General features: G+C 40.2%; 2 protein-coding genes across 4 annotated transcripts; one reads left to right on the top strand and one right to left on the bottom strand.

Moving 5' to 3' along the window:
• The first annotated feature begins 394 nt into the window (after nucleotides 1–394).
• On the top strand, nucleotides 395–13,939 carry AGXT2 (alanine--glyoxylate aminotransferase 2). 2 transcript variants are annotated; one of them, XM_082783416.1, is made up of 14 exons: nucleotides 395–461; nucleotides 1,595–1,680; nucleotides 2,052–2,236; nucleotides 2,543–2,666; nucleotides 3,767–3,861; nucleotides 4,978–5,071; nucleotides 5,610–5,703; nucleotides 6,766–6,866; nucleotides 7,973–8,065; nucleotides 8,893–9,025; nucleotides 9,657–9,745; nucleotides 10,710–10,859; nucleotides 11,187–11,285; nucleotides 11,584–13,938. In XM_082783416.1, the coding sequence occupies exons 1-14, from the start codon at nucleotides 407–409 to the stop codon at nucleotides 11,692–11,694; spliced, it is 1,509 nt and encodes a 502-aa protein (XP_082639542.1). In that variant the 5' UTR covers nucleotides 395–406; the 3' UTR covers nucleotides 11,695–13,938. The 2 variants fall into 2 exon arrangements, with proteins under 2 accessions (XP_082639542.1, XP_082639543.1); XM_082783417.1 differs by lacking the exon at nucleotides 7,973–8,065 and having other exon boundaries at nucleotides 11,584–13,939.
• On the bottom strand, nucleotides 12,303–26,794 carry DNAJC21 (DnaJ heat shock protein family (Hsp40) member C21). Of its 2 annotated transcripts, none has more exons than XM_082783414.1 (12): nucleotides 26,595–26,794; nucleotides 26,207–26,300; nucleotides 23,385–23,508; nucleotides 22,380–22,502; nucleotides 18,936–19,240; nucleotides 18,236–18,387; nucleotides 17,791–17,878; nucleotides 17,381–17,539; nucleotides 16,755–16,794; nucleotides 15,306–15,490; nucleotides 14,820–14,895; nucleotides 12,303–14,111 (listed from the first exon to the last, which is right to left on the bottom strand). In XM_082783414.1, the coding sequence occupies exons 1-12, from the start codon at nucleotides 26,689–26,691 to the stop codon at nucleotides 13,947–13,949; spliced, it is 1,608 nt and encodes a 535-aa protein (XP_082639540.1). In that variant the 5' UTR covers nucleotides 26,692–26,794; the 3' UTR covers nucleotides 12,303–13,946. The 2 variants fall into 2 exon arrangements, with proteins under 2 accessions (XP_082639540.1, XP_082639541.1); XM_082783415.1 differs by having other exon boundaries at nucleotides 14,820–14,892.
• Between the last annotated feature and the right edge of the window lie 882 nt (nucleotides 26,795–27,676).

Below are 27,676 nucleotides of genomic sequence, written 5' to 3'. Positions count from 1 at the left end.
TGGAAGACAATGAATGAGGGAAGGTGTTTTTGTTGTGTTTTTAGTTTCTCACTGCTCTACCTTGTTAGTGATAGGCAATAAATTACATTAATATTCCTATGCTGAGTCTCTTTTGCCTGTGATGATCACTGTTGAGTGATTTCCCTGTTCTAATCTCAACCCTTGAGCCCTTTCCATTCATTGTATTTCCTCCCCCCTTTCCCTTTGAGGATGGGGAGCGAGAGAGCGCTTGTGGTGGCGCTCAGCTGCCCCAAACCACCACACAAACAAACAAAAAAACACCTTTATTGTCCCTCGCGAGCCGCCTGGCCCCGCTGTCCCTCCCCACAGCTGCGGGACGAGCCCTCGGGGGCCGGGGCGGGGCGAGGGCAGCGGCCCCACTGCCCGGGGCCCCTCAGGCCGGTGCATGGCGGGCGGCATGGCGGCGCTGAGGCAGGGGGGCGGCCACCGGCTCGGCAGCGGTAAGGGCAGCGCCGGGAGCCGAGGCAGAGCGGAGCGAGCCCCTCAGGGACAGGGACAGGGACAGGGACAGGGACAGGGACAGGGACAGGGACAGGGACAGGGACAGGGACAGGGACAGGGACAGGGACAGGGTGGCGGCATTAAGCCGGGGCAGCGAAGGGCTGAGGCGGTTCTTCCCCTGCCCTAGGGGTCGCCTCGCCGGGGGCTGCCCGCAGAAAGGCGTTTTTGCAGCGGAGCCCTGCAAGCCCTGGGCCGGCCGGGACACTTAGGGGCTGGGGGCAGCGATTCTCCCCGAAACGCCCGGATTTATCCTCGTAGAGCCGTGTTTGCGGGTGGGAGATGTGGACAGATCCCCCTGGAGGAGATCGACAGGCAGAGCTGGGTCCAAGACCCTAGGGCTTTAATTCACGTTTGTTGAGTCTGGACACTCGTGGGTCTTTAATTCGTTCAAGGCAGTGGCATTGTGTCTGGTCCGTTTTGGGAAACTTGATTTTTCATTCATCTGATGTGTTTTAGGAAGCGTGTGAAACCTAAAGCACTGAAAAATAAAGGACATAGTTCTCCTCTGATGACATTAGTGATGCAGAAGGAGAACGATTGTTAGGGATGTGGAAGAATGATAACGTTCTCTGATGCCAGCTTAATTATACTTTGAGTTAAGCTGAAGATAGGAGGGCACGGTGACTTCAGGATTTTGAAGTGAGGGTGGAAGGTGGGGACGAGAGCTGTAGGGGCCCTGAGCACCCCTGAGCAGCCCCGAGCCCCCCAGGACCTCCACCCATGTCCATGTCCCTGCCTCAGCCATGCCACGGGGGTGTGCAGCCTCGCCACCAGTCCTGTCCATGTCCCCATCTCCTGCATGGACCTTGGACCTGTGTCATTGCCTTGTCTCCAGCCTTGTCTCTGGTCTTGTGTCAGAAAATGATTTTTCTAAGTTTTTCTCTGTCAAAACAAAGCAACATGTGTTTTGCCTTTCTGCAAACAGTTCTTAAGTATTTTGTTTTCCCCAAAGGAAAGCCCTCAAAGTATTTTCCTCGTCTGTAGCTTTTATTTCCTGTGAACAAGCTTATTGCGAAATGCTTTCAGATGTGCACTTTGGTACACGTTTGATAGTTCTGTTTCTATTTTGTAGTTGCCTTTAGGCAGCAGAAATGGAAAAGCACTGTCTCTGTACAAGCAAAAATGCCTCCTTGCAACTTTGTACCTGAAAAATACCAAGTAAGTAATATATCCTCCACCTGAATTTAAGTAAGACTCCACTATGAGATCTGAGTGATAGGCTCATCGGCTCATCTGCTGTGAAGTTTGTCCATTGAATAGGACTTCTGCTATTTGCTTGTTTGTTAGAACCACAGTATAACCTATAGATGCATTTGTGTGGCATTTCTGTAATTAAGGCTAAATTGTTGATTTGGAAGACTTCCGGGAAAAAATAAATGCAGAACAGCAGTCTTGTTTCAAAACGTTGTTTTGCAGAGCGCTCTATGTGCCAGAATTTGTTAAAACCTGTGTTCTGTGAACTAGAGCTGTTCCATTAGTCTGGATCTTTAGAAAGCATGAACAGATACTGACTTTTTTATTCCCGCCAGTCCTATTCATATGAACGTATGTTGAAGATTCGTGAACAAAATGTTTCTCCGGCACTGAGAACATTTTACAAGAAGCCTTTGTTGCTGCATCAAGGATATATGCAGTGGTTGTTTGATTATGAAGGACGAAGATATCTTGACCTCTTTGCTGGAATCGTTACTGTCAGTGTTGGTCACTGTCATCCGTAAGTGTGTTTGATTTACACTACAAAATACAAGAAGAGATGCTGCTGATAGTTTTGTTCTTTCTTAATCTGTGACACAGTTAGCCAAAAAAACAGAACGTAATTCACTGGATTTTCATGCCTTATATATTAAGGTCATTTCCCACTATGTTTTGAAGAATTCATTCATTTGATCTATTTGCTCATCCATTGGGCAAATGGAGCAGTGTCTGTATTTTCAGCATTAGTAACAGAGGCGGGGGGTTGCGTGGATTTATACGCATACACTGAATGAAGTCCCTGTGTCTCTCCTTGTTCTACCTGCAGGAAGGTTACTATGGCTATCCAGAAACAGCTTGCTCGCCTTTGGCATACTACTAATATTTACATGCACCCATCAATCCAGGAATATGCTGAGAAGCTAACTTTGCTTCTTCCAGATCCACTTAAGGTACTTCACTTCTGACAGGAGCAGGGATGGGGAAAGCTTGTGTCTGTTTATTGAATGAAAATATTTATTACATACATAAATGAGAGCCACAACATCTGCAGCAAGAAAAACCTCTCCAGAGACTGTCAGCTAAAGAGAGCGTGATGACCCTCAAGGCCTTTTCTTTGATTTAGGTACAGACAAGCATAATGACACAGGCTCCTCTTCTGCTTGGCTCTCTCTCTTCAGTCAACACTGTTAAGGAGTGTTGACTGGAGAAAAATGACTGAAGGAACTGAGACGTTTTTAACTACTCTTATATGTAGTCAGCCCTAACTTTCTTGATCTCACAAAAATTAAGAGTGAAAAGTATTTGACAGTATTTTATGTAGTGAGCTTTACTGACATTTAAGTAAGTAAACCATATAAATGTCAAAATGTCATGTGCCGTATGCACAGAAACAGTAAGAAAAGTACTGTGTTTCTTCAGGTAAAAGAAAGTGGTCATAAAAAGAGACGTGGTTACCAGAAGTGTGTGAAGCTATTGCAGTCTTAAAAAAATGGAAGAAATTGCAAAAATAAATGTAAATGTAAGGCATCTGCATAGCTTAAGCAGGGGAGTGACTGTCTCAGTCACTTCTGAAAATTAAATTTAAAAGCAGTGACGGTAGGATTTGAGCTGTTTTCAAATCTTAGATTGCTGAATATCCCCCTTAATTCTCAGTGGAACCCAATAAGCAACGTCTTGTTTTCCACTGTTATTTCTCTGTGTTGCGCTCCTTGTAACTAACACAGAAGGGTATTTTGCAGCCAATTTTACTGGTCTGAAGGTTATTCAGTTAGTCATGCTCAGTTTGACCCAAACACTTCTATTTTTCTTTGAATCATTGTTCCATCTTAGAAGTGAGACGGAAAACCTGAAGACTGCATGTCTTAAAAATCTTCTGTACTATCTGGTGTCATCATGATCTTTGTTCCCATCCGTAGTCTATGGATACCACTAAATTTACTGCAGAAAGGTCACTTAGTGGCAGTGAAAAGTGATTCCTCATACTGTTATAAAGTGACATATAAATAGGTGGTGGCCGTGCACTGTACTAATCCTAAGTGTTCTTCCACAGGTGGTTTATCTAACCAACAGTGGGTCAGAAGCCAATGACTTGGCGATGTTCATGGCAAGGCTATATACTCGTAACTTCGACATCATCTCTTTCAGGTAATGGTGGTATGGTCGATATCAAACCCACTGTGTGTGTGATGAGTCTCTATATGCCTAAAACAAGAAGTAACTGCAGACCTGCTGAGGACACCCTGTCGAACAAAGAAAATTAAAACAGGAGTTCAAAATTTGATGCAGTGTACTAGGACTTTTCTGCAGAGAAGGCACAATCTGTAATTTCTGCTTTTCTGACTTTGTGAAAAGATCTAGTCTTTATGTTCAGGCTGTGCTTCAGTGGACCTTCGTTCAGGGTCAGAGCAGGCTTCAGCAACTACTGCTCTCTTCCTTTGTTCCACCCCTGCAGTGCTCCACTTCATGGGGGCACCTCCGGAACAGCGGTGCAGTGAACCACAGCAGGGAACTGGTCTGGCTGAAAATTATCCGGAGTAAAGGTTTTTTGGTTTTGTTTGTTTTGCTGCCTTATTTTTCTGCCAGATCCCTGAACCACAGTTCACTGCACAGCTACACTAACAGCTCTTCTGGCTTAACTACAGAGGTGGTGCAGGGGTGAGAGCTATGTAAGAACCAGTGTAAGCAATTCTTCTCTTTACTTTGCATCCAAGGCAGCCACAGATATTAGAATAAAAGACCTTGTTATATGGAGCTGTATTTTTCTGCCGTTCTGTTCAATGGAACATTGGGCATCCACCTAGCTTGTATATTCTTCTTAACGAACTTCTGGTTTGCTTATAAAACTATCAACAAACCACCACGTAGTTTAATGATTGGCAGCATCTGTTTGAGAGAGCAGCAGTTCCCATGATTCAAAGAAGAGAGATGTTCGTTCTGTGGGGCTCAGGTGCTGCAGCAGAACTTTGTGAAGCACTTGCATAAAACCTGTCTGAATTGCTGTCAATTCCAGTCCTCATTCGCTTCTCCTTGTGAACAATTACAGCATATGAAATCACAGGAAACCAATGCAGATGGACAGTCATGGACCTTCCAAGACCAAAGCAAAAAAAAAAAAAAGGCAGTAGGAATATTGTTTTGAGCGTAGCAGCACACGCTTTTCCCAATAATTTATATCTCAGAGGCATGCCTTCTCAGAACTAATACTGCCACAGTCTCTTTTTGGAAATGAGTGATGTGCTTGTGCTTTGTCTGTTTGCACAGAGGAGCATACCATGGAGGAAGCCCTTATGCACTGGGATTGACATCTATTGGTCCTTATAAGCATGGTGTTGCCAATGGCTTTGGCTGTTCAACAGTGAGATTTTAATTTATTTTTTTAACAATCTAATGAACTAGCACTTTATTTGAACATTTGGATGGTTAGCAAATTTCTATCTTCAAAGTTCTTTATAGTTACTAACCAAACTGCAGTGTAGCTATTCCTGCAGTGTAGCTACTACTCTGCTGTGATATCTGCCTGCCTTCCTGTATTTTGCAGGTTTTAACATGCTTTGGATTATTGAAGCACTACCAGCAACTCTGAAAATGTTGCCATTAATCTTAGATAACCTTAACTGCTGACTAACTTCAAAACTTAAATATCAGAAGAAAGGAAGTCATCAGTTGAGTCGCTACTACAGGGATATCCTTGTGGGAGAAGCCTGCTATTATTCCACAAGTGTTCTTTGGAAAAGTCACTGGAACTAGATTTGCCCTTTGTCTCTAACCGCCTTTCTCTCTCTTTTTTTTTTTTTTTTTTTTTTTTTTTTAATTAGAGTCATTACTGGGTATGATTAACACATCTCCTAGAACGATGTTACCAAATCTGTAGCTATTTCTCTTATGCTTGACAGACAATGTTACCAGATGTTTTTCGTGGTCCATGGGGAGGCAGCAATTGTAGAGATTCTCCAGTACAAACTGTTCGAAAATGCAGCTGTTCTGAAGGTTGGTCAATGAGAAAAGTTATTTGGTTTTTAGATTAGAGAGTAATAGGAGGCTGTAGAAGGCAAAGTATGTGCTCAGGTTATTTCTACCTCCTCAAGAAAGGTAAGCATTCCTCAGTAGACCTCTAGTTAGGGTTTGCAAGGGCAACTAATGAAAATATTGCAGAAATCATGGGTATCTGCTTCTCACAGAAAAAAATATGGGCAGGCAACATGCCATATTCTTTTTTTTTTTTCTTTTTTTTTTCTTTTTTCCCTGAAAATCCTAGCCTTCATTTCAAGCATTTGTCAAGATCAGCTCTGGTATTCAAAAAGCTGTGGTTCTCAAACCTTAGTGCATCTGGAAGTACTATTTGTTGATTGATATTTTCCGCTGTTTTGGAGTAATATAAATAGTAAGGACAAAGTGAAGCCAGTGATATGAAAAAGTCTTTATGAGGCAGAACATCCATTCACATACAGTGTGAAAGCTCCTCTACTGCTCTCCAGTTAACAAAAGTGATGGTATTTTTCCCCACTGTTTCAAGAGGCACTCTGTTGTTTTAATTCACATGCATAAAAAAATACTTCCTTCTTATCTTTGCCCTCCTCATTGAATGGATTAGCTATACTAACTTCTCTGTTCTTTATTTGTATACACTTATATGCAGCTGTATCCTCCAGAAGCCTTGTATCTGCACTAACATAATGTTCCTTATGTCTTATTCTGATGTTAATTGAACCCTGAAAAAGTTATCTGCTTATTCCTTTTGTTGATGTAGGTGTTTCACACTCTCTAACCTACAGCTTATTGTTACATCCTGTACAATTGCAGCCTGTATAATTTGTAACATCTCATTGTCTGGCAGCTTTGCCTTGCTGTTTTAGAACTGTTAGTCTTTATGGTATAAATGGTTTACGAGAAAATAAGGGACTCTCTCATGATATTTAGACACTTTTATGTATTTGAGAGGTGATATTTACCATATAGTCGGATAATACTTGTAGATGTGCACTATCATATTTTGAAGTTGCTATTGTCATTTTAATTAAATTGTATTTAAAGTATTTTCCCTGTAAACAGGTGTATGTCATGCAAATGACCAGTACATTGAACAGTTCAAAGATACTCTGAACACTTGTGTGCCAAAGACAATAGCTGGATTTATCAGTGAACCAATTCAGGTAGGTAGTTTCGCATTTCTCAGTTGTGATATCACAAATATTATGAAATATTCAAATCTGGTGCTCTTTAGCTGCACCCTAAATATGGATGTCCATTGATTTTATGACTTAAACACCTTAAACATTTGGAAGAATGAATGCGCTCTCTTAAAGGTTCAGCTTTTGTCACTGATTTTGGCAGAGCTAGAATGTTACTCATAAAGATAAACAAAGAATCATAATTAAGTGTACCTGCTTTTTCTGTATTTAGATAGCATGTATGGCATGCACTATTGTTTTGTATCTCAGTACCTTCTTCCAAATCTCATAGTGCTTTTCTATTTACTATTTCTGTAAACTTTAGCACAATTTCCTTTCCACCTCTTCCCAGACATGTTCTCCACTGTGTTTTTAGGAGCTCTCTAGCTGGCCACAGTATTCATTCTCTTGGTGTTTCACCCCAGTTACAGAACTGCTGTATATGTATGTGGTTGTTAAATAGGAGGAATGGAGAATATATCTCAAGACCAGGAAAGGCAAGAAAAAAAATGTGAGAACTGTGACCAGAGAAAACTGGAGCTGCTCTGTTTTTGCTTTTTCCTAAGCCTTCACATGTTTTAGTCTAAGAAGCCATTGCAATCAAGGTATAGAGTAGAATTTCTGGAAACATGAACAGAAACTGAGGAAATGGTATTCAAACCAAATTTACTAAAGGAGGGATGTGAATTCTCTGTTTACGTTTATCATGAAACACAGTTTATGGATTTCTGAGTGTGCAGGTTTTCAAGGTACTTGTTTTGGCAGTTTATCTTTAATCCACTCTATCTCACAGTGGTCCAGTTTACAGTATGGCCTCACAGACATTTGTATGAACACAGCTAATGGAACAGCAAACTGCCCTGTGGGATGGGAACGTGTGACCTGAGCAGAAACTATCAGAAGCAGTTTCACTGCTGAAGACTGAAATTTAAGACTACTGTTTTGCTATTACCTGAGAGCTGCTGGTATTTTTTTCTTACTGTAGAAAGATAGTCACCCAGTAAAACCACTCTTTCATTTTCTGTTCCTAAAGAAATTTTATTTTTATTTTATTATTTATTTGTTTGTTTGTTTATTTGTCTTGGCAGGGTGTTAATGGAGCTGTTCAGTATCCAAAAGGTTTCTTAAAGGAAGCATACGGGCTAGTACGGGAAAGAGGAGGTGTTTGTATTTCAGATGAAGTAAGCTTTTTCACAAAAAACTCTAGAATTTGGGGTACCTCTGAAAATCTTTTTGAAAGAATCCACATGAAGGCAAACTTGAAGCCCTGGAAATAAAATAAGCTGTGAAATACATAGCATTTCACTTAAGGCTAACATGGTGCCTCTTTCCAAGCTTAGGTGCCTCATAGTTTTTACTGCCTTTATTCTGCAGCATGGTATACTAATTTTAGACATAGGTAAGGCTTGTACGAGGCTTGAGTCCTCCAGTTTTGGAAGAAGTCTAGAGTAAATTTACAAAAATACGCAACTAATAAATGCCAGCTGTGATGTGGTATTGTCACAATAACACTTACGGTTACAAGTGTTGTTTGCATACATTGGCAACTCTAGAACGGGGTTCTTTTGCTGTCCCTCTGCAAATACATTTCATAAATAAAATTTGCTTGCCTAAGGCCATTTTGAAATATTAATGAACTCTTCAAAGTGACTGCGACTGTCAAGCATTGTAGTGGTAGAAATCAGCAATTCTAGGACTGCAATTTTGAAATGTGGTAAGCAGCTGCATTTCCTCTCCATTTTGAAATGGAAGCTGCAGCATATTTGTGCATTTCACCATGCCTAAGACATGGTGTGATGTTGGCTGTGTAACATGCAAAAGAAGAACCCAATTATAATAAATAATATTTTGTACAAAGCCACTTGAGTAAGGATCTTTCTACAATAGTTGATTCAAGGTATGGTTGCAGTGTAATGAAAATCAGCAAAAATTGAATGAAAAGAGAAAGAAGCCATATTGTAAAATGTGAGAAAGTGATGGGGGTTTTTCTGGATTTTTCCTTTGAAAGGTACAGACAGGATTTGGACGAACAGGCAGCCATTTCTGGGGATTTCAAACGCATGGTGTAGTCCCTGACATTGTTACTTTGGCAAAAGGAATTGGTAATGGCTTTCCCATGGCAGCTGTTGTTACAACAAAAGGTATAAGTGTTCTGTCCTGATAAGAATTAAAGTAGAGCAAATACAAAATGTACTATACCATAGTTACTTACTGGAGAGATGTGTATTCAAACAGCTGAGCTTTATTAATGATCTTGGTTTCAAGCTGTCTTTTGAGGTAAATGAATTGGTTTCTCATTACTGACTGGTTTTACTTAGAGCTCTGCTTGTACCAGTGCAAAGCTTTATTTAGATGGGGTAATTGCATAACTGAAACAGAGATGACCTTGTCACAGAAATCCTGAAAAGAAATACCTTGTAAGAAATCCTGAAAATCTTTGAATTTTCTGTTTTAATAACCAGTGCACTAAGAGAAGACAATATGTTAGCCAGCTACTTGATTCGTATGAATGACTCACTGAGTCTGGTTAAGAAAATTTGTAGATGTTGGCCCAAGGAGACAACTGACTAGATTATTTTAAGGTGTGACCATTTTAAAGTCTGTCTTTAGCATCTGTTAAACTGTAGTTTTGGCAATATTATGGTCTGTCACTTTGGAGAATCAGGGTAGAAGCACAGCAATATTTTAAGTTAACACAGGTAAGTACCGTTACCAAATGTAAAACAACTGTAAGACTAATTAATGGTTTTTGGTTTTGTTTTTCTCTTCTAGAGATTGCAAATTCTTTGGCTCAAAACCTTCATTTCAATACATTTGGAGGAAACCCTTTAGCCTGCGTAGTTGGAGCTGCAGTTCTTGATGTAGGGAGAACGTTATGAATTGATGCATTCCAAGCTTTTTCTGGATAAAAACTGCTTGCATTTGTTCTTATTATAAAGTTATGTGTGGACAATTTTGTAACTGTATAAACACATAAAGTATTATTTATATATAGGCAGGGCACTTTATGTGTAGGAAAAAATACAAGTTCCTGATTAGTTCTACTGCAAAATTTTCATCCCTTTAGCAGGAGTAGGAGTCATTTGTAGTCTTCATCTTGGACATTACTTTGAACCTATCTGAAGCAAGTCTGAAGCGGTTGTCAGTTAGGAAAAAAATCAAATGGAGTTGAAAGAAAATGAGTTAAGGAAAAAAAAAGGAAAAGTATCACTTTAACTTTTGTAATTCTTTTTCTTATGTGCATTTTATTAAAGTACACTTTAAGTTTGTAAATTAAGTTGTGCACATCAGTGCTGATAGCGGGTTGCATGTCAGAACTTTGATGAATAGAGCAGAGTATGAAAAATTGCATTTAAAAAGCATTGATGAGTGTTGATGAATCTAATTAAAGCACTCAAGCTGTTTCCTAAAAGGCTACCTAGTACCAATAGGTATGCCTTGTCAAGTTATATACTTACGGTGCTGGAGAAAGTTTTAAAATATTTTGGGTAAGATTTTGAAAATAATCCTGATGGTCAGGTATTTTTCATCTATGACTGTGTGTGAGCATGAATTACTGCAATATGATTATGGAATAACAAGTAAAATGTGCAAAAGGATGGAGCAGCATCAAAATATTATGTTCGGTTTTAATCTGATGCTATTAGTGGATTGGAAAAAATGAAATACCACAGTAGTGAAGGTTTTTAAATACCACAGTAGTGAAGGAACATAGTATCTGTGAGCATGAGAGGATGATGTGTCATTGATCTTACAGGGTATTAAACAAACAGATGTGTTAGAAGCTTGTCCTGCAACATTGTCATTGTGCATCATTTTACCCAGGCTATTGAAGAAGATCATCTACAAAAAAACAGCGAGGATGTGGGAACATATATGCTACTGGAGCTTGCTAAACTACGGGATAAATTTGAGATTGTTGGAGATGTCCGTGGCAAGGGACTTATGATTGGGATAGAGATGGTGACAGATAAGGTTGATCGTTTACTTTTTTCCTTAATTCCTTTCAATACCACTGAGTGTTTTACTTAAAAAAGTGGAGTGAGAAAGCATTGCTCTGGCTAAAAATGAGCCAGAACATACCAGCATTTCAAATATCTCACAAGCTTTATGTAAACAGTGACTTGTGCACTTTAATTGCATAAAGCCATTTTAGAAAGCAGATTAAATTATGCAACTGATGTTTTCAGACAGGGATAGGAGTGGGATATATTGGAATAACTGGAATATGCATCTTTTTCTTAGAATTTATAAATCTAGAATTTTATAAATTTATCTAAGTTTAATGTTCACTTTCCATAGGACACTCGCCACCCTCTTCCAACTGAAGAAATCAGTGAGATCTGGGAAGATTGTAAAGATATGGGTGTTCTGATTGGAAGAGGAGGACTCTACAATCAGGTATAGAACTTCTGGTTAAATTAACTATACTGATTTTGCCTGGTTTACAAACCAAGCAGGAGCTATTTGATTCTTTTCTGAAACTAGTGCTAGAACTAGTTAGAAACTAGTGCTCAACTAGTTCGGGGCACACTTATCAAAGAGGCCTTGGTCCCAGCTCTGCAGTTCTATTATTTTTCCATACCTATGGTTAGATAGTGTGGCAAAGTGTAAGCACTGACCTAGAAGGGCTGCTATAACCTGTGTTCTTTCCCTACAAGTATAATGATGTCTTTTTTTTTTTCTTTTTCCTTCTCAGACATTTAGAATTAAACCTCCTATGTGCATCACTAAAAAGGATGCTGACTTCGCTGTTGAAGTAATTCATACTGCATTAGAGAGACACATGGAAAGAGTAGCTGCAAAGTAGACTCAACTTGTTTCTGTACATGAGATGCAATTGAATGAATCCATGATACTTGCCATCCAGACTCTGCACTAATCTACACAGGACAAGAAGAATCATAGTTTGAAGATAAAATGTGTCAGCATCATAAGACTACTCTTAAAGAGCCAGACTTCAAATAATGCCTCTAATCTGTTTTGTAAAAATACTGTTCAGTACTACAGTTGTCTTTAACAATGCAACAGGTGACACTAGGACAGAGTGGTTTCATTCTGCTGCTCTTTGTTCCTTACTCTTTTCTTCTGCTGTTCTTTCTATCTCACTTGTTTCCTATGCACCAGCACACGTCCTCCACCAGGCTACTGTCACTCTGGAGGTGTTACAGGTACCACCATGGAGTGCCTCTTGCTCCTATGGCCTTGTTCCTGTGTCTCACAGCATTTGCTGTTTTCACAGAGACAACACAAACGCCTTCTTAACTGAGCTTTGGCATGTGGTGGGACTGTTGCAGAGCCAGCTGTGACCAGTGCAGGGTAGTCCCTGACCACCTTCCACTGTGGTCACACCCACAGCCACCACAACCTTCCCTCTTACACTCAATACTCAGGAACATTTGTAAAGACAGACAGTGATGAAGTATTTGACTTTATTTAAATAAGAAAAATAATTAACTCAAAGGTAACAATGCAGGGTTTATGTCTCACCCTCAGTCCCACGATGTGAGATTTCACACAGTTATTTGGGCTAGGAACCACTCTGAGGAGAACATAAGTGCAGGTTTCAAACAGTGCTAAAGGTGTTTACCCTTACTACAAGGAAGCACTGTAATTTGTGCACACTAAAAGCACAAAAAAAAATAAAATCTGTGCACACTAATTGTAAAGGTTCTAATTACACTCATTTTTTATATGGGGCTCTAATCCAGTCATCATCCTCTCCAAAAATGCTTTTATTTTCCTCCTGCTGCTTTTAGGATTGCACAGCACACCAATTAGTCATTTAGCAAGATGCAAAATCTGGCTGGGGAAATAAGGTGCAGCATTTCTTACATAACCACTTTTGGGGAAAAAAAAGAAGTTCATTACCTCCCTCACTCTCAAAAAAAAAAATATATATATATATGTAATTGCTGGCTGTTAGCAAGAACTGTACATTAGTCATTTTACTTTGGTTCAAATTGTAACATTTGAATAATTTCTTACCCCAACAATGGTACTGTGTTCTGCAATTTTGTCTGATGAGCTGAAATGTTACAGCAACTTGGATAAGGCAAGATCATTGCTTTTATCAGCTCTCAGGGTTTACTATCAGACTAGAGCCCCAACCCTCCCTGAGTATTGCATTCTCTAACTGCATTCACAATTTGATTTGTAAAGTTCTTTCCTACACTTACACTCCAAAATCAGGTGTTTGTCTCACTTTTTTTTTTTTTTTTTAAGTGCTATTCAAGTTGAAGCAGATTATGCATTTAAACAGAGGCATAATACCAGCTCCCATTTTGTTTTTCATTAGAAATCAAAGGAATAAATGTAGACAGGTGTCTCTAATTCACACCATTCCCCAGTCAAATGGGAATATGTAAGTTAAACGTGCTGAGGGACAGACTTCCCACATGCAGCTCACCTCACATACATTAACACCAACTTCTCAGTTTTCATCCCCCTCCTCCCTACTTATTCCAACAAGGTTTTTTGTCCCTCTCACACACACCTGGCATGCAGGTGCACATACAGAACTAATAGGGACGGCCAAAGCTGTGATTAACCAGCTTTGTCATCTTACTCTTTTCTCTTTTGTCTGCTAATTAGTTTGAAAAGGCCACTGAGGATGGCAGAAAAGCCTGTTTTTTCCCCTTGTCCTGGATCATATTTCATCTTTAACAGATGATCTAAGCAGCAGAGTCCATTCTTAAATCAGTTTTCTCTCAAAAAAAATAGCAACGTGTTAAAATAATTTATTCCTTCTGCATAGGTTGCATCCATGCAAGTTTCAACAAGAATGCAAGGCAACTAGCTTTAAATCACTATTTTTTCCCCTTCAGCATGAAATCTGCTGGAAGGGTAAGCCAAATTCAGTCAGTAAAGAACGGCTTGTAAAAACAAACGAAAGCACAGGTTGCTTCACAAGGTAACGTTCCTTTTGTTACATTTTTTTCCTTCCTCCTTCCAAAGTTGGAGTTGCCTGCTCTGTTTACCTCAAAATACAGGCAATACACACTTCTCCATTTTGGGAGATTTTTTATGTATGTTTCCAGAGACTGTCACTGTATCTAAGTTCTATCTGTTTTTACGTTTCTCTTTTTTGCTTCTGGTGTGTACAGCTCCATTTACAGTTGGTGCTTGTGTTGCTTTTGCATGTCCTGTCAATTTTAGATGTTCAAACAGTTTATTTCGGGATGGAAATGCACAGTTGCAGGTTACACAGTGAATGGGAACTTCATTCTACATGGGAAAAAAAGAAAGATTAACTTTTTTACAGAATGCATAATAAATAGAATGCACCAACTGGTTACACGTAGCTTGTCTTAAACAATGAAATGTGATTAAGTTGTTTGTTTCTATAATTAAAATCCAATTACTGATTAACAATAAAAAAACAAACATTACAAATATGGCCTCTTAGAATTTTAAGGAGTGCTAAGTAAAGCCTAGAACAAAACAAAAGCTTTTCAAATCCCATTTATGATACATTAGATTACATTTGATCTCACCTGACTAAAGAAGACTATACACATACTACTTTCATTTCTGAAATTTACTGAATTCAGTATGTCTTAGCTCTAGTCAATATAAGAGTTCACTCTTACTGGGAATCATCAATATTGGGAAAGATGCAAACGGTACTGACTAATGACAACAGCTGTCTTGTCTACTTTTTGTTTGTTTAAACTGCTTTGAATACTGAGATCTTGCCACTCTCTTAGAAGTGAAATTTAGTCCTACTTTTCTCTGCAAAGACAAGATCCGATGTTCCAATATCCCAGATTCTAATAAAAATTACAGGAAGAGATGTCACCTGTTTAAATTACCAAAAAAACAAGCAGTAAATTGGAATAGAATATTTGTCTAGAATTCAAACCAACAATCCTGTTTGCAATTACATGTTTGTAATTAAATTACATGATTAGTAGCATTACTAATTTGACATACCGTTGTTGGGTGTTCTGAAGATGCCTTGGCAGACTTTTTTGCATCCTTGGCTTTTTTACTTTTAGGCTTAGCACTGCTGATAGACAAAGAGAAAGCAAGATCAGTGCACAAGATATTCAAATTAACACTAAAGAGTAGTCTTTCAAAGCAAAGTTTCTCCTAATTTCCCCAGTTCTTCCTTCGCACAACACAAGTGTGTTCAGAAGAAAAGAACTGTCATTTATATGATCAACTGTCAGTCTGAAGATTCAGCTAGATGATGGATCAGATGCTGGTAAATGTGTGGCACTGATTTGCAGTCTAATACCTTTTCCAGAGTAAATCCTAACACTCCTTGGTTTGTACCATTTTTATTCAACTCTGATTTAGTGGAGTAGACCTCCCAATTTACTTGGCGTGAAAAATCTAGACTTAAATCTAGACTTGTTTAACAGTATCAGACATGACATAGAATGTCAATCACTGCTATATAGCAAGGCAGCACACCTTTTCACTTCACTTTGTGCTTCATTTACTTGGCTGCTATCTTCTGTAGCACTTCTTTCCTCTGACACAGCACATCTTTGGCCATCATTTACCAATTCCTCTGCTGTGTCCTTGTCCACACATGGCACCTCCTTTTGCTCAGCTGTTTCCTCATCAGCACTTTTATCAAAAGAGTCCTCATAAATCTGTCCAAAGAGAATAAATGCAAGTAAGCATCTTTAAGTTCATTAGTGATTATGTTTATACTGTTATACTCATTTACCTCAAAACATGGGTGTAACACACAAAGCCATCAACCCTCTGAATTTTACACTGTGTTTTCAGTGAGACTGTAACAGCTAAAATCTTAGTTCCCTTTTCGAAAGATGAGACCACCTGTGACGAAGGGAAGAAACACCAATAAAACAGCCTCAAAAGCTACAGAACATAAGAACAAAGGTAGCTTTTAATTACTTACAGAGTTAATCACAAGGCTCCCATTTCACATTATAAGATAGTGGTTTTGTTTACAACTTTGCCAAATGGTAATTGTTTAGGCTAAAGTTTTTTGTGCCAGATGTGTGCATTAGGACACTTGGGCCAAAATTACTCTACTGATAGAAGCTAAACACACTATTTCCCCCCCTTAACTTTTGAAAACACTGCTAAACTTCTCCAAGTACCAGAACACAAAGTTTGAGTCAAGACTAAGTTTGGCAAAGGTCTATGTCTGAGCATGTCTGAAACAAAATTGCTAAAGTCACAAAAGCAAGATAATTAGGTTTGACCTAACACTATGTTATTGCATATACCACCTCTAGTATGCAATATAAAACTTAACTTGTGGACTTAAAACTACCTGAAAAAAACTTGGCTAAGCTATTTATTTACCTCTAGGAAAACAAAACAAAAACCATAGTGACTCCTGCACTCAGTAAAACTTCACAGAGGATGGAAGTTACATTTCCAGAAGAATCTCTCTGCACAAGAAGGTTCTAGCTCACCTATGCAAGAGTGCCACCCATGTTCTGGTGGGTGGCATTACTGGTTGTTTGCAATGCAAGCAAAAGGTGGAATGGATGTGTTCACTCCAACAACCACACAGTGTCAGTAAGATGCCAAAAAAAATAATTTACCAACAGTACATTTTACCAGGTCTAGCAGCCAAAGCAGAAAACTATTACCAAACAATTAAATTGCTACTGCACTAGGGCCACTGCTCGTCTTTCTTATCAATTCCTTGTGTTCACTCTTTATCTGCGTGTTTCCCTGTATTTCCTGTATCTTTTTTCTTGAAACTTTTTCTATCTCTTTTCCTTACACTTCAGCCCACAAGCTTTTTGGAACCAGCACTACATTTAGTAGGACCTGTACAAACAGAATAAAGTTATGTTTATGAAACATATTATCATATGATGTGATAAAAAGGATTGTAAAGTTCCCTGAATTTCATTAAGTCTGACTCCCTACCGTCATTGTTTTCTGTTTCTTCTTCTGCTTCTTGGAGAGCCTGTAAAGATAAGAATGCAAAATGAACTCTTTGAAAGAAAGTGAAAATGAATACAATTTCTAGAAAGTTATGAAGTTATATTTTTGTTTAACATCATAACATGGTATTAGAATAATGGCCACAACTAGGAAACGATTCATATCTGTAGTGAAAATAACAGTTCTCCTAACTATTCATTGAATTTAGAAAAACACTTATTCTGTTCAGACTGAACAGAAAGGTAGTAATGAGCTAGTTGGTTTTATGTTTTTCCAGTCAAAAAATGAAGTTGTACAACTTATTAAATAAATTCAATTTAATTTCAAGTACACTCATTTTCTGCGTGTGCCAGCACCCAACTGACAAAGAGTCCCATAACTACATCAAAAAACACTGGGCCTGTAGGATGTTCCCATCTGAAAAATCTGACAGCTGAACTCAGCCATACTAATGCATGCATTCTATTGATACTCTTACACAAAGAAATATTTTGAATTTCACGATATGAGTTCCAACATGATAATAAATTAAGTCAGAAGCTCTCTTTAGCCCTTCAAGTTTTAATTAAATCATTAATCATAACATAACTAAAAATAATTTTAAGTACTTTTGTTTGGGCATCTCTTCTGTTTCTTCATCCTCTTTAGTATCTATTCCATTTGCATCATCCAAAGATGCAGGAAATTTCCCTTCTTCTTCTTCCAGTTGCTGTCGTAACAGTGCTACCATCTCTCGATGTTTCTTTGATTTTTCATGGTTCTTCATGCTGTGAAGGCCAGCAAATAGTTACTACAGGTAGCTGAGCAGATATTGTTGCATTTGCAAATAAATTAATAACTGGCCCATTATCCATCCTGCTAAGAATGGAAAATTACACCCTGACAATGTCTCTACTGGAAAGAAGACAATGACCATGATGTGAAGTTCGAGTCCTAAAAAGGCTTTTTTAAAAGTTAAAAAGCAACAACCCCTGCCCCCAGCATGAAGAAATTCCCAACCATACACACACACACTTACGCTTTCTCAGTTTTGAATGATTTGTCACAAGCAGGGCAGTAGAGATCATCAGCAAATTCACTTTCTTCAGCCTCGTCACTCAGTTTGTCTGAAGAAACAAATGGGGATTGGAGAGACAAAGTCAGAGGACCAATTTTTGAGTAAGTTACTCTTAAAACCCCAAGAAAGTCACAATACTAACATTCAGCTTCTTCAGTATTGCTGATGTGCAGAGAAATCAAGACCATATCAGCAAATCATACATTAGCATAAATGAACAGCTGTAGCTTGATGTCTTCTCATGTTCCATGGAAAACATCAGAAAGCCAGCCTCTAACCTGGCACACCTCAGTTGGAGGCACAGCACAGGACTTGCACCAGAGCTGCGAAGCTGTGGCTTGAGGTGCAGTGAGCCAATATTGACACAGCAACAACCTGCCACAGCTCATACCACCACACCCCATACCTTCGATGCCTTCTTTTGTCTCCTGTTCTTCTAGTTCATCATCATCTGATCCATCTCCAAATTCCTTTTCATATTGTGCCTCCATCTCTTGCAGTTCCCTCTCCAGATCTGACATAGTTATCCAGCTCTGCTCTTTATACTGCTCAGCAAGCCTGTAAGTAGAGTAATACAGTAACTTCTACTTCACATTTATGAGCTGGGAAATACAGAAACTGTATTATTTAAAAGATAAGTTGCTCTTCTCCAGTATTTCAGGAGGGCCTGGAAATCTAAGCAAGTACTTGGTTATGTCAGTGGGCATACTGACACTGCAAGTAAGGAGGTATCAGCATAAGCAGATCCTGCTCGAATGTCAGGCAGGAAAAGTACTGCAGCATGGTAAATATCAAGCTCACAGCAGGAAAAGTCTGCTCGATCCTAAAAGAAGTACAGCTGCTTTTACCTGCTACACGATCCCATGTACATTACAGCAATGCAAAGCCCACTAGCACATTGCTACTTGACTCTGTGCTACAAAAGCGTGCTTGGTATACTACAATACAATTTTTTAAAAGGTTACACTTGAGACCAAGACTAATAAAGAATTTTCAAGGATTTTTGAAAGAACAACTGCAGCTATCATTAGAAACTAACTCTACATGGCACCCACATGGATAGTTGTCCAGGTTTAAAATAAACAATTTGTTCCACATTTACATACTTGGCTTGTTTGAGTTTCTGCTGCCTCCGCAATTCCTCTGCTTTCCTAAGTTTTTCTGCATTCTGCTCTTCTACAAGTTTTCTATGAGCCTGTACTCTTTTATCCCTTTTACGAATAAAGGCTACCAGCTGACGGACCAGTTCATTCCTCTCTTTCCTTGCTTTATCTCTAGTTTTCTTGTTCTCTTTTTCCATTGCTCGTTTCTCCCAGCGGTTTGATGCTTGTCGTGTGTCATATTCTTCTTTCCATGCAAAGGTTTTCTGAGTACAGAAGCTCTGCCAGTATGCATAGAAAGGGTGGACTACCTGTTAAAATTAAAAAAGAACAAAGCACTTTATTAGGGAGGGGGCTAAGAACTCACCAAGGTCTTTTGTAGCAGTTTTGCATAGAGATTTCTATACAGGCCACTGTTTCTTCCCCAGAGTATAATATAAATAAATCACAGGAAGGTTTAGAGAAACCTGTAGAGAAATCTTTAAAATTTCACAACGCAGCAAGCCAACAACCTGTCTATTAAACTATTCTAAACTCCAGTTTCTAGAATTATCCCCTTTTAGGAATGGACCATGCTAACGCTAGTGCTCAGTCACTTATCTTTGCTGTATTTTTCCTTTCAAACGGGAAAGCAAAACCAGAATCAGACATTCTGTACATAAGCAGACACGTGTATTGTGTAACAGCCACTGTATCACATTACACCAAAGGTCATCCGTACATTTCTATCAGCGGCCAACAACCAGCACAAAAAGACCAAAAAAACATATGGCAAACACAAAATATTGATTCTCCCCACTATATTCTCTCTGCTTCCAGAACGAGAGAGAAACTGTTTAATAGCCCTCAATCCATTTTTCTTTTGTGAATGTTTAATATTTATTTTCCTAATTTATGTAAATTTTTGGCAATATAGAGTAACACAGAGCTGTGACTTGTGCAGTTCAACGAGGATTTATGTGAAGATGCACTTACTCCTGTTTTGTTGTGTTATATAACTGCAGGTTAAAATGATGCCCTCCAGCTCTCACATTAGAAGAAACAGCAAATCATCTTTCCTTATTCTCCTTTCTTCTACTACTCACGAGCAAAGACTGAATTACTAAGGTTGCATAACAATTTTTTGTTTTATTCTCTATATTCCTCTCCAAATAATTACTAACCTTCTGCATTTTGTACATTTGGGAAACAAAATATGTCTGAATTTTTTAAAAAACTATTTGCCCATTAAACTGACTTTTTACTACTTATTCCTGCTCACTACTGTTCTGTATTTTGGAGCACTTCACAGCATTAAGTCCTGTTCTTCAATTTAACAGTTTCACATCTCTTCTGCCAGTATTTCTTCTTCTCCTTATGTCACTGGTATTCATTGGGCTACAGCTATTATCTCCTCAACACTAATTTCTAACAGCTTATCTACATGTGAATGTTCATGGCTGTGGGCTCTGGCAGGTAAGTAGCTATTAAGTTTTTCTCTGCTGCCACTAAAATCCAGCTATATATATCTATGACATATATACATATTGGACATTTTGTCCAATAATCTAAGTGATGATAGACTATTAGCTCAAATTTGTGCTCTAGAAGGAGGAATTTTCTGTGTAGAAAGATGCAAGGCCATCAGCTGATGACAGGAACCACCTGTCCCTTCACCAGCTGTATGAGCTGTGAGATTTTCCTCCTCCTCTGCGGCTACCTGAAATACAAGTCCACCTCAGTCCTCACTCCAAAAGACTACAAACCAGCTCTTGCTGAACTCTCAGGTGGATTTTGCTTTGCTTACTACATATAATTGGAGCTGATTGCTTCTGTTTCTGCATCTAACTGACCTAAAATTATTCTCTTCTCATGAAGTCTTGTTAAGTCACAGACATAAGAATATCTTCCCTGACTGCCTCATGTTTTTTGAGTCACCTCTCAAACTTTCTGGGAGTTAACTCTGTAGGCTGAATCAGAGAACATTCACACCAAAAATTTTAAAGCCTCTGTACAGTTTTTGTATCTCCCTTCTAAATGTCTTTTCCCACCATACTCCCACTGAGCAGAAATTTGGCCACAGCAATTCTTCTGACTGTCTCTTTGAATATAAGCAAAGAAGGATTAATAAGTTTCTGTTTAAATAAGTTTACCTTCCCTTAAATAATTCCAAAAATCACTAGATCCCATTAAAAAAAAAAAAAAAAAAAAAAAAAAAAGCAAGCATTCAGCTTCCAGAACAGAGTGGACAAGGCACATGTATAATGATGCTGCTTCTAGAACTACAGCCATTTTGGCAGTTACTAGTTGATAGCATTAAAAACAATTTTTGGTCTATAATCATATTTATTCCATGGTTTCAACACAAGGAGCTCCCAAATGATGTTTCAAGATTTTTCTAGCAACAGATAGATTTCAACAATTTCATAGACACCTAATATGCTCTCCCAAGGAAATATTTCAATTTTTAAGCCATCTTGTAATGTTTCCTCAAATTCAAACACCCATTCTGACACTTCTTAGTCTGATTTGTAACAGTGTTTCTAACTCCAGCCTAGTTTTGTAATGTCAGAGTTTCTCTTTTTTAAGGTATGTATCATTTTATATTTCATAAATAATTCAGCACACAGTACAATGCTACTAAAAGAGACAGAGAGAAGTAGCAAATTAGGAGGAATATTTGTGAGTACAAGGAAAACAAATATTACTTTACTATTTCAATGCAGAAGAACTAGCAACCTTTAAAAAACAGAAGTCTGATAGAATACAACAAATGCTTGATAAACCAGATGGGAAGAATTCAAGTGTCCTCTACGCATTATTTTCTCCAGATAAGGCAGGCATGCAATATTCTGCAAGTTGAATCCTACTATAGAATAATTGTAGATGACAGGAATATCATAGCTGGAGCTCGCACGGCAGGTCAACCAAATATCTCATTGCCTACAGGCTATGTTATGCAGTGAATGAGTTTTATTTTTCCTAAATAAGGCACAATACTGTATGCTAATAAGAAGTAATACATTTCTCTATTTCTCTATCTCTTGCTATAATGTATATTTATTTGTATTGTATATTGCAATAGAATACTGGTGAACTACTCTCATCAAGATGTAAAGAGAAAATCCTTTTGTGTTTTTTTTTAAGGCCTTGTTCCAGCAAAGCTTAACATTGCACTTAATTTTCATTGGCATAATTGATGGTTAGCCCTGTGACATGTTTGTTTGCCAACCTACCACTACCACTAAAAGCCTGACTACTAATACAGTCCAACAGGAAATGACACTTTTGATTCACCTAAGTATTATGAATCATATTGCAAGCACTTCCTTTATAGTAATGGTCTAAGAGACAGTAGATATTTGTTTTTAATATTCACCTCAGAGATCAGGAGCCTTTCCTTTGATTTCAGTGTGGCACAAAGTAATTACAACTGTGTTACTTTTAGTTTATTTTTACAGTTGTTCTTACCGTATCATAGTCACTTTGGGAATATCCAAATGTAGGGAATTCTTCAATATCTTCCTGGGTCATATACTCCATTTCTTCTCTTACAATCTGTTCAAAAACTCGTCGATAGACTGTAAAGAATCCCTGAAATTAATTAAAAAAAAAAGTCTATGATTCATTCTATGTTACTCAATAATAAATGCACAGATGTTCAGCTACATTAAGTAGCATATTTCAGAAAAAATTACAATTCAGAGAAAATTACAGTTTCCAAGAGCAACTTGCAATCAAGTAAAGGCCTTGTAAGCATTTTCTCAGCAAGACCCTTCTGTTTAACAAAGTTCCCATCCTCTCATTCCTCAGCGTCTGTCTCTCTCAAACTTCAAACACCTGTATTAAACTTTGAACAAACAAACGAACAAAAAAGATACATCATGCAGATGTTGATAAGTTTCTAGGTACACAGGACCAAGCTTTGAGGAAGTTCCAAATACAAAATTTGCTAAGAATGTATCCCAATTGTATCTTTATTTTTTTAAATTAAGATGTTGCTAACTCACTCCTACTGTAGTAATGCAAAGACATAAGGACTTTCTCTGAGAGGAGTTATTCTAATCACCTAGAGCTTGTTAAATTATGATTATCTTAAAATCCAACAGGGAATTCAATTATTGGAAGAACACTTCACCTAAGCACTCTTATCATATTATCTTTCCTTAGCTTGAAGCATTCTAGTTTGTTAAAGACATTACTGAACAAACTGATGCTATGGAATGCCTCACTATACAGTGTATGTAAGTAACATAGACAAACCCTGTAGTTGTACAGTTCAGTTAGGAATCCTGACTAAGTAATTTTTAATAAGCAGGAATCAAAGCTCGCCTAGATAACCAGTGTGGATTAATACAAACACTTGTTATACCACCTGTGCTCAATAACTCCATGCATAGCTTGTCAACACTAAGCAAATGCTGACATTTTTCTTGAAAATTAAATTGATTCATTGAAGATGAACTAATTCATCACCTTTTCGTCATCTCCGTATCCAGAGTAACAGCTGACAGTAAAGTAGCGCAGCAGATCCAGACTATCATCTTGATAGTCTCCATCAACCCCTCCTTTCAGCAGGGCCTCCCTGTGGTTATCATACCTAACAAAAATTCATAGCATCAGTAACGTAAGGAAACAGATCCCAGTATGAGACAGGTAACAGCACAATCTCTCGATCAGTAACCCTTCTCTTTATGGGAAACTTCAGCTTCCCAGGCACACACTGGGAATATCATACTGACAGAACAAGCAAGCCTGGGAAACTCCTACAGCATGCTGAAGATTAACTTTTTGTCACACACACCGAGTGAGCCAGCCAGGAAGGGTGCTCTCCTGGATCTGTTGTTTGAGAGCAGGGAAGGCCTTGAAGGAGAGGTGATGGCAGGTGTCTTGGCCATAGTGACCATGATGAAATAACGGAGTTATTTTTGATGTGGGGAGAAAAAAGGTCAGTGGAGTTACCAACCTAGACCTGAGAGAGCAAACTTTAAACTTCTCAGGCAGCTAGCTAGCAGCGTCCCCTGGGAATCTACTCTAGAGGGTTTAGGGTCCATGAGAGCTGGTCACTGTTCAAGAACCACCTTTTAAAAGTCCATCAGCAGGAAGTCCCACTGTGCCACAAGTCAAGCAAGTGGAAAAGAAGCCTGGACTGGCTGAACAGGGAGCTCCTCCTGGGACGAAGGCAGATGGAGAAAATTTATGACCTCTGGAAGCCAGGTCAGGCTTCACAAGCAGATGAGAGAGCTGTGGTTTGCAAGCGTGGGAAGAAAACAAGAACAGCCAAAGCCCACCCTGAGTTGACACCGGTCACCGTGGTGTCAGACAACAAAAAGGCTTTTTCAATTATGTCAACAGCAAGAGGAGGTCTAAGGAAAACACTAATACTTGGCAAAGGTGGCAGAGCCTTTTAAGGCCTTTTTTGCCTCAGTTTTTAAGAGTAATGACAAATCTCAGGCTGCCTGATCCTCTGAATTAGAGGACCATGACTGTGGGAGCATTGGCTTTCCAGATGAGGTCACCAAAATTGAAACAGCTCTACCATCAAAACATTCATAAGTCCATGGGGCCTGACAGGATTCACCCTGAGTGCTGAAAGAGTTAGAGATGTTACAGCTGGACCCTTCCCAACAATTTACCAGAGGTTGTGGGAGTCTGGGAAGATCCCTGCTGGCTGGAAGCTAGCCGATACTCTACTTTTCTACAAAAAAAGCTTGAGAGAGAACCCAGAAAACTGTTGACCTTAGATTAGCCTCAAACCCTTGAAGAGTTATGGAGAAGGTTGTCCTGGATGCTACTGAAAGTCAGTTAACGAACAAAGAAATTATCAGGCATAGTCAATCACGGGTTCAAGAAGGTGAAGTCCAGCCTTACTACTTTGATCTCCTTCTGTGATAAGGTCACCCACTTGGTGGACGAAGGGAAGGTGGAAGACTTAATCTTTTTGGATTTTAGGAGGCATTTGATACTGTCCCTCACAGCATCATTCTAGACAAATTGTCCAACCGTGACATGAACAGGTTCACACTATGCTGGGTGCTCAGTGGCAGAGCTCAGAGGGTTGTGTAGTGCGTGGGGCTGTGTCTGGGTGGTGGCTGGTCACTAGCAGTTCTCTCCAGGGCTAAATTCTAGGGCCAGTCCTGTTCCACATATTTATCAATGATCTGCATGCAGGAGCGAAACACATCCAGCAGGTCTGCCAGTGATAGTAAACTGGGAGGTGCTGCTGACAGCCTGGAAGGATGAGAGGCCTTGCAGAGGGGTCTAGATACCTTAAAATATTGGGTGATCATCAACGACATGAAGTTCAACAAAGGAAAATGATGAATGCTGCACCTGGGACAGAGCAATGGGACACAGCTACAACCTGGGAGATAAGTGGCTGGGGAGCAGGCCAGCAGGATGGGATCTGGGGGTGCTGGTCCACAGCAGGCTCAATGTGAACCAGCAGTGTGCCCTGGCAGCCAAGAGGGCACTTTTTTCCCTCTTTTTAGAGAGAAAAAACCCTGGGTCCTACCTCTTGATATATCTCTTAAATATCTCTTGACCTTTAGTTTACCTACTACGACTTTACCTGCAATAACTATAGTAACAATTTCCCAACAGAAACCTAGCACTAGCATTTGAGCAAGCTGTTTCAGTGAGCTTTCAGAAACGAGGAGAACATCTAAACCACCCAAAAATCGCACGCACACACACACACACAAAAAAACACCATAAATTAGCATATTTCAAGTGAAAAACACTACTTTAAGGAAGGACAAACTTAGTACCTATGTGTTCTTGACTGCATAAGATAGATGGACCGATGCTTCAGCCCATTTGAAAAATGTTATGCGGAGCATTTAACTTAGCAACCTCTTAAAAGGAGACGCATGTGCATATCTCAAATTAGGGCTGTTATAGAAACATAGGTAGGAAAGACTAGGGTTATACCACGTGAGCAGAGGGATACCTACATTAACATGCAAACTGCTTCCCACCCTAGGAGGAGGAAACTGAGGCCAGCACTAACACGTCCCCAGGGAACGTCCTCAGTGTCCAAGCCCTACACCACCTCGCAAAAACACAGCGAGAAAGGTGTGGGTCTGCAGCTACGCCTCCTCAGGAAGCTTCAGGCCTCTCAACTACTGGTTTGCTGGAGCAAAGCACCACGAAGGCTGACTCCAGCTGCTACAGAGGCCCCACTCTCACCACCAGCAAGGCCAGGAGGTGAATTCAAAGAAGAGGGGGGAAAAAACGCACACGGGGGGGTGAAAAACGCACATTTTGCAGTCTGCCAGCAGGTAAATACGACTCACCAGGCTCTCTCCTGCGGGTCACTGAGCACATCATACGCCGCCTGGATTAACTTGAACTGTTCTGCGGCTTCCTCGGCGTTCTCTAGGTTCTTATCTGTGAAGTAATTTATTGAGTTTTACACAGAGCCTATCAGCAGCCCCCATCACAAGAGCTGAAGGAACCAGGGCCGAGCGCTGGGCGCCACAGGTGCGGTGCCCACCCTCCCCCGCGCCTCCACCCGGCCCCGGAGGCACCTCGGAGGCTTCCCCGGAGCCTCCCTTCCCCTCCCTTTGCCCCTTCTCGCCCCACCGCACACCCCACACGGCCGGGGAGGCCGAGACCGGGGCCGGGGCCGCCTGGCTGGGGCCTGCGGCCGGGCCGCGCCTCGCCTGAGCCCGGCGTCCGTACCCGGGTGCCAGCGGAGCGCCAGCCGCCGGTACGCCCGCTTCAGCTCCTCCTCGGCGGCGTCGCGCCGGACACCCAGCACCTCGTAGTGGCACCGCATGGCGGAGGGGACGCGGGGCGGGCAGGGGATGGCTGCGGGGAGAGCCGGCCGGCCGGCAGAACGGGCGGAGCAGGAGGAGGAGGAGCCGGTGGAGCCATAAGGAGCCCGAGCAGCGAGGAGGAGGAGGAGCCCCGCAGAGCTCCTCGCATCGCCCTGCCCAGCCGTGCTGCGGGGCGGTGCGAGATGGGCGCGGAAGGGGTGGGAGGCTGCGGAGAGAGGCTGAGGTGGCTGGGTTTGGTCAGCCCCGAGCAGAGCAGGCTGAGGGGAGGCCTCATGGCAGCCCGCAGCTCCCTCACGAGGAGCTCCCTGCCAAACAGGCAGGCTCACTGATAGCTCCCCGAAAGCTTTAGGGAAGTACAACCCCAAATCAAAAGGTGCTTCAAAGCTGCAGTGTGAGGTTAACAACTTTTAAGCACTACTGGAAACGTATTTAAAGCTTCTATATGGAAAAATCTCTATGGCTAACTTTGAGAAACAAAACCTAAGTAGGGTATACAACTGAACCAAGTGAACAGCAATTTTTGTACCAAAAAACTTGTCTCTGTGTACAACTGTGTAACAGAATTGTGCATTCTTATGCATAATCAGTGCTTAAAAGCACTGTTCCTGTAATAATAACAGGTAGTTAGATATATTTCAGGCTAATGTAGGCACATGTTTTTGGTACTCAGTCCAGCTACTCCCTCTTACCTATAGGGAACTTGCAATTAATTTGGCATAAAAAACTAGAATCTTATGTTTGCCTGTTTCTCCCCAGCAGGATAGTTCAGGTCATAAGAATGTTATACAGGAGTTACCACAGGCACAAGAAGTAAGGTTTTTGTTTTGTTTTCATTTGGCTTTTGTTCAGGTTTATTTTTTTTCATTCTCCAATGAGATGATTCCTGTAGAATTAAAACTTTACAAAAGGATTATCTGCTGCTGTGAAGGACTAGCAAAGCTATCTTTCAAATTCCCATTACGGATAACCAGAAGTGACAACCCG

The sequence above is a fragment of the Aythya marila genome, assembly GCF_965140915.1.
Source record: "Aythya marila genome assembly, chromosome: Z".
Taxonomy (NCBI): Eukaryota; Metazoa; Chordata; class Aves; order Anseriformes; family Anatidae; genus Aythya; species Aythya marila.
The sequence above is the reverse complement of the archived record's forward strand: the minus strand, read 5'-3'. Positions and strand labels throughout refer to the sequence as shown.